Source organism: Leptonychotes weddellii, unplaced genomic scaffold (genome assembly GCF_054177405.1).
Source record: "Leptonychotes weddellii isolate Sample4059 unplaced genomic scaffold, ASM5417740v2 HiC_scaffold_18545, whole genome shotgun sequence".
NCBI lineage: Eukaryota > Metazoa > Chordata > Mammalia > Carnivora > Phocidae > Leptonychotes > Leptonychotes weddellii.
In genome coordinates, this window is record NW_027770249.1 from 1 (window position 1) to 3835 (window position 3835).

Sequence of the window (3835 nt, forward strand, 5' to 3'; positions counted from 1 at the left end):
GAATGGGCCCCGCCCCACGCCCTGGCCCCGCCCCAGTCGCCTCGTTGCCCCGCCCCTGCGGCTCTGGCCCCGCCCCCGAGGCGCCCCCACTGGCCAGCCGCAGCCTCTCCACTGGTCGGCTCCTTGCCCGTGGCCCCGCCCTCTCGCCCCAGGCCCGCCCCCTGTGGCTCAGGCCCCGCCCCGAGGCTCCCTATTGGCCCGCGCGGGCTGGCCCTGCAGGGCGCCCCAACCCCGCGGCGGGGATGGCCGAGCTGCGGACGCGCGGGGGGAGGCAAGAGCCGGCGGCGAGCCGGGCGCGGGGCCATGCGCGGCCGCCTGTGGCTGGGCCTGGCGTGGCTGCTGCTAGCACGAGCGCCCGGCGCCGCGGGGACCCCGAGCAGTCCGCGGAGACCGCGCAGCTACCCACACCTGGAGGGCGACGTGCGCTGGCGGCGCCTTCTGTCCTCCACCCACTTCTTCCTGCGCGTGGACCCCGGCGGCCGCGTGCAGGGGACCCGCTGGCGCCACGGTGCCGACAGTGAGTTCGGGGAGGGGGTGCGGGGTAGACAGTCTGGCAGGAAGGACAGGGGCGGCGGCAGGAGTAAGGACGAGCCAGGTCCTCTGTCCCGTGAGGGTGTGTGGTGTCAGCCAAGTCACTCCCCAGTGGGGGCCTCAGTTTCCTCAACCGTGAAGTGGGTCCAGCGCACGCGCTGGGAGGGTTGCACAGGTGAGGTAGGGGTCCCAGAGGAAGCTCCCCACGCTGGCCTGGCTCCGCAGCAGAGAAAGGTCTTTGCAGAATAGCTGAGTGGTTGAGTTGCTGAGGTCACTGGGTCCACTTACAGAGGGGAGGCGGCGACCCCAGGACCCAGCTACATAAGGAAGTGGAAGCAGAGCTAGGGTCTGAACCCTGGACTCCCCACACTGCAAATCCAAACCCAGAACCTGCCCGAGTGAGGGACCCCTCTCTTTCTTCCCACACATCCTTTTGGTAGATGAAGCACAGAGAGGGGAAATGACCTGCCCAGGGTCACACTGCTGGGGTGCGGGTGGGGGTGTTGCTGGGGCTCCTTAATGCCCAGAACCTTGTCAAGTTGGAGTCACTGTCCCTGATGCCCTGCCCAGCAAACAGTAGGCACTCAATAAGTGTGGAACGTCTGAGGCAAGAGGAGACATGGGGGCAAAAGAGAAGGAGGACCCTGGGGATCACTGGGGACCTAGAGCCTCAGTGACCCTGTGGGCCTGTCTTGGTCTGCTCAGAGCTCTGAGGCCTGGGCTGGGGGGATAGCTAATCACTGGCCACTGCCTGAATCACTGCCATTAGGGCAGATAATCACCCCCTGCCCTTCCAGCTGCTTTCGTCGGGCTCCCAAGGCTCTCATTAGCCTCACCGGACAAGGACAATGACAGGGGGACTGGCTGGGCCAGTCCATCGGTGGTGGGCACAGGCAGGGTGTCTTCAGGCTGGATCTTCTGGGTGGTTTGGGACAGTTGCTGCTTCTCTCTGAGCCTCAGTTTCCCCATCTGGGCAGCAATGGTGGTGACATGGTTGATGGCTCTGTGGGGGGGGGGGAGGCACTTGGAGCTCTTCTCTCCTTCGTTAATTCTGTAGTTATTAATTGGGTACCTATTGTATGCTGTAGTGGGCACAGGGGACATAGCAGTGACCTGGACAGCCCACCTTCATGGGGCTCCCACAGCAGAGGGTAAAGCCGTTAAACAAGTGAATGGCTAATTTGGTAATTTCACAGGAGGCCATGTAGGGTGCAAAGAAAATGAAAACAGGGTGATGTACAGGAGATGACTGGGGGGGCAGCTTTACTGGAGAGGTCTGGGGCCTCTCCAAGGAGGTGGGCTTGAGTTGACTCTCATGTAGCGAGAAGGACCTGGGTGCCTGATAGTGGAGATAGCAGGTACAGAGGTCCCATGTGACATGGGGTGAGCTCCCCATCACCTCAGGCATCCAAGTCCAGACTGAAGACCAGAGGGCAAGGCCTGGACTCCAGAATAGGCCCTGGTACATGGGTGGGTCGAGGGTATGGGCAGCTGCTCATCCCCTGGGTCTGCCTCGCTGGACTGCTCAGAGTGGGGCAAGGCTCCTCTGGGGTCACCCATCTGCCACTTCCCAGGCCTCAGTTTCCCTCTCTGGGAAGTAGGCACAGTCGGCACCTCCCACCTGGGGTTGTGGGGTGCAGTGCTTGGCATATGGTTGGGGCTCCAGCAGCAGCAGTGACTATCATGGAGCTGAGCACACCATGCTGCCCCCCCCCATCCCACCGCCTCCTGCCACGCCTTCCATCTGGAGCTCCCATCATCTCAGTGGCCAGGGGGGGAGGCCAAGCACCGCCTGTGTGGCTGCTGCTAAGGGGGTCTACACCGGTTACGCCCCACTTGTGCCCAGGCAGTCCCCGCCTCCTCTGCCTTGGTTTTCTCAGCCTTGACCCGCCAGGGCCCTCCCTGCTCTGAGCTTCCAACCTGGCTGGGGCTCCTCAGGGCCCAAGAGGCCGGCCCCTCCGGGCTGACGTCCTCCCGCCTGGCAGGGCCCGTCCTGCCTCAGGTCTTCACACTGGCTTGAGAGTCCTTCCTGCCCCTCCATCAGCCCCATCCTTGGAGTGCTCCTGGCAGGGCCTCTGTGCTCCCCTGTGTCAGGGCACAAGCCAGGGCCAAGCACACAGTAAGCGCTTGGTGAGTGTTACCTGCGAGAACGAGCCAGCCAGAGTAAGTGGATGAGCGGACGGTGGGCGGCAGGCCCTAACCAACCCCACCCCCAACCTCCCCACCCCCAGGCATCATTGAGATCCGCTCCATCCACGTGGGCGTCGTGGCCCTCAAGGCTGTGCACACGGGCTTCTACGTGGCCATGAACCGCGGGGGCCACCTCTACGGGTCGGTGAGTGCAGCTCGTGGGGCTTCTGGTGGGTGGGTGTCTGGTGGGGGGGGTGTCCGGTGGCCCACCTCACACACCCGACCCCCCCGAAGCGGGTCTACACTGCCCACTGCAGGTTCCAGGAGCGCATCGAGGAGAACGGCTACAACACCTACGCCTCCCTCCGCTGGCGTCACCGTGGTCGGCCCATGTTCCTGGCGCTGGATGGGCAGGGGGCCCCGCGGCGTGGGGGCCGGACACAGCGGCACCACCTGTCCACCCACTTCCTGCCTGTCCTGGTCTCCTGAAGTCCCCAGGTCCGCAGCATGCCTGAGCTGCATGTCCAGGGGCCGGGGGCCGGCGAGCTCAGGCCGTGGCCAAGCACGTCTGGTCACTCGTCTTTTCCCCAAGGATTCATGGAGTGTCTGCTGTGTGGCCGGCTGGGGGTGCTGCGGGACCCCCACAGACACGGCCTGACCCCCAGGGAGCTCCTGAGTTGGAGGGGAGGTGGACACTGAGTTGAGCAGAGGCCACAGGTGTCCAGTCACAAGCGGGGGGTGGGGCACGGAGGCCCCAGAAAGGCCCCACCCCGGGGATGGAGCCTGAAGGACAGGGCCATGTAGTCACCAAAGGGCTGAGACGTGGCCTAGGCAAAGCTCTGAGGTGGGAGCCCATTGGGGTGTTTGAGGCAGGGAGGAGGTGGGAGAGGCTGGGGCAGAGTGAGGTCTGAGGGCTGGGGGAAAGAGGGCGACATGGACATGCCACGGGGTGACCGGTCCCCGTCCTGGTCCCGGGACCTGGGACGTGTCCCCTCCCGCGGCAGAGGGGACCTTGTCAGGGCCCCCGAGGAGGGGGTGACCCTGGGTTCCCGGGGGGCCCGGTGTCCTCAAGAGGTCCTCACGAGGGGGAGGCAGAGGGTGGGAGTCCCAGAGATGGGCAGACCCCGCGCCGCTGGCGGTGAGGATGGAGGGGGGCCGCGGGCCAGGAAGAGGC

At 65.2% G+C, this 3835-nt stretch overlaps 1 protein-coding gene across 2 annotated transcripts; it reads left to right on the top strand.

Annotated features, from left to right (window-relative positions):
- The first annotated feature begins 235 nt into the window (after positions 1–235).
- On the top strand, positions 236–3794 carry FGF22 (fibroblast growth factor 22). Of its 2 annotated transcripts, none has more exons than XM_006751096.3 (3): positions 236–517; positions 2763–2866; positions 2956–3794. In XM_006751096.3, the coding sequence occupies exons 1-3, from the start codon at positions 304–306 to the stop codon at positions 3148–3150; spliced, it is 513 nt and encodes a 170-aa protein (XP_006751159.1). In that variant the 5' UTR covers positions 236–303; the 3' UTR covers positions 3151–3794. The 2 variants fall into 2 exon arrangements, with proteins under 2 accessions (XP_006751159.1, XP_030878268.1); XM_031022408.2 differs by having other exon boundaries at positions 2979–3794.
- Positions 3795–3835: the final 41 nt, after the last annotated feature.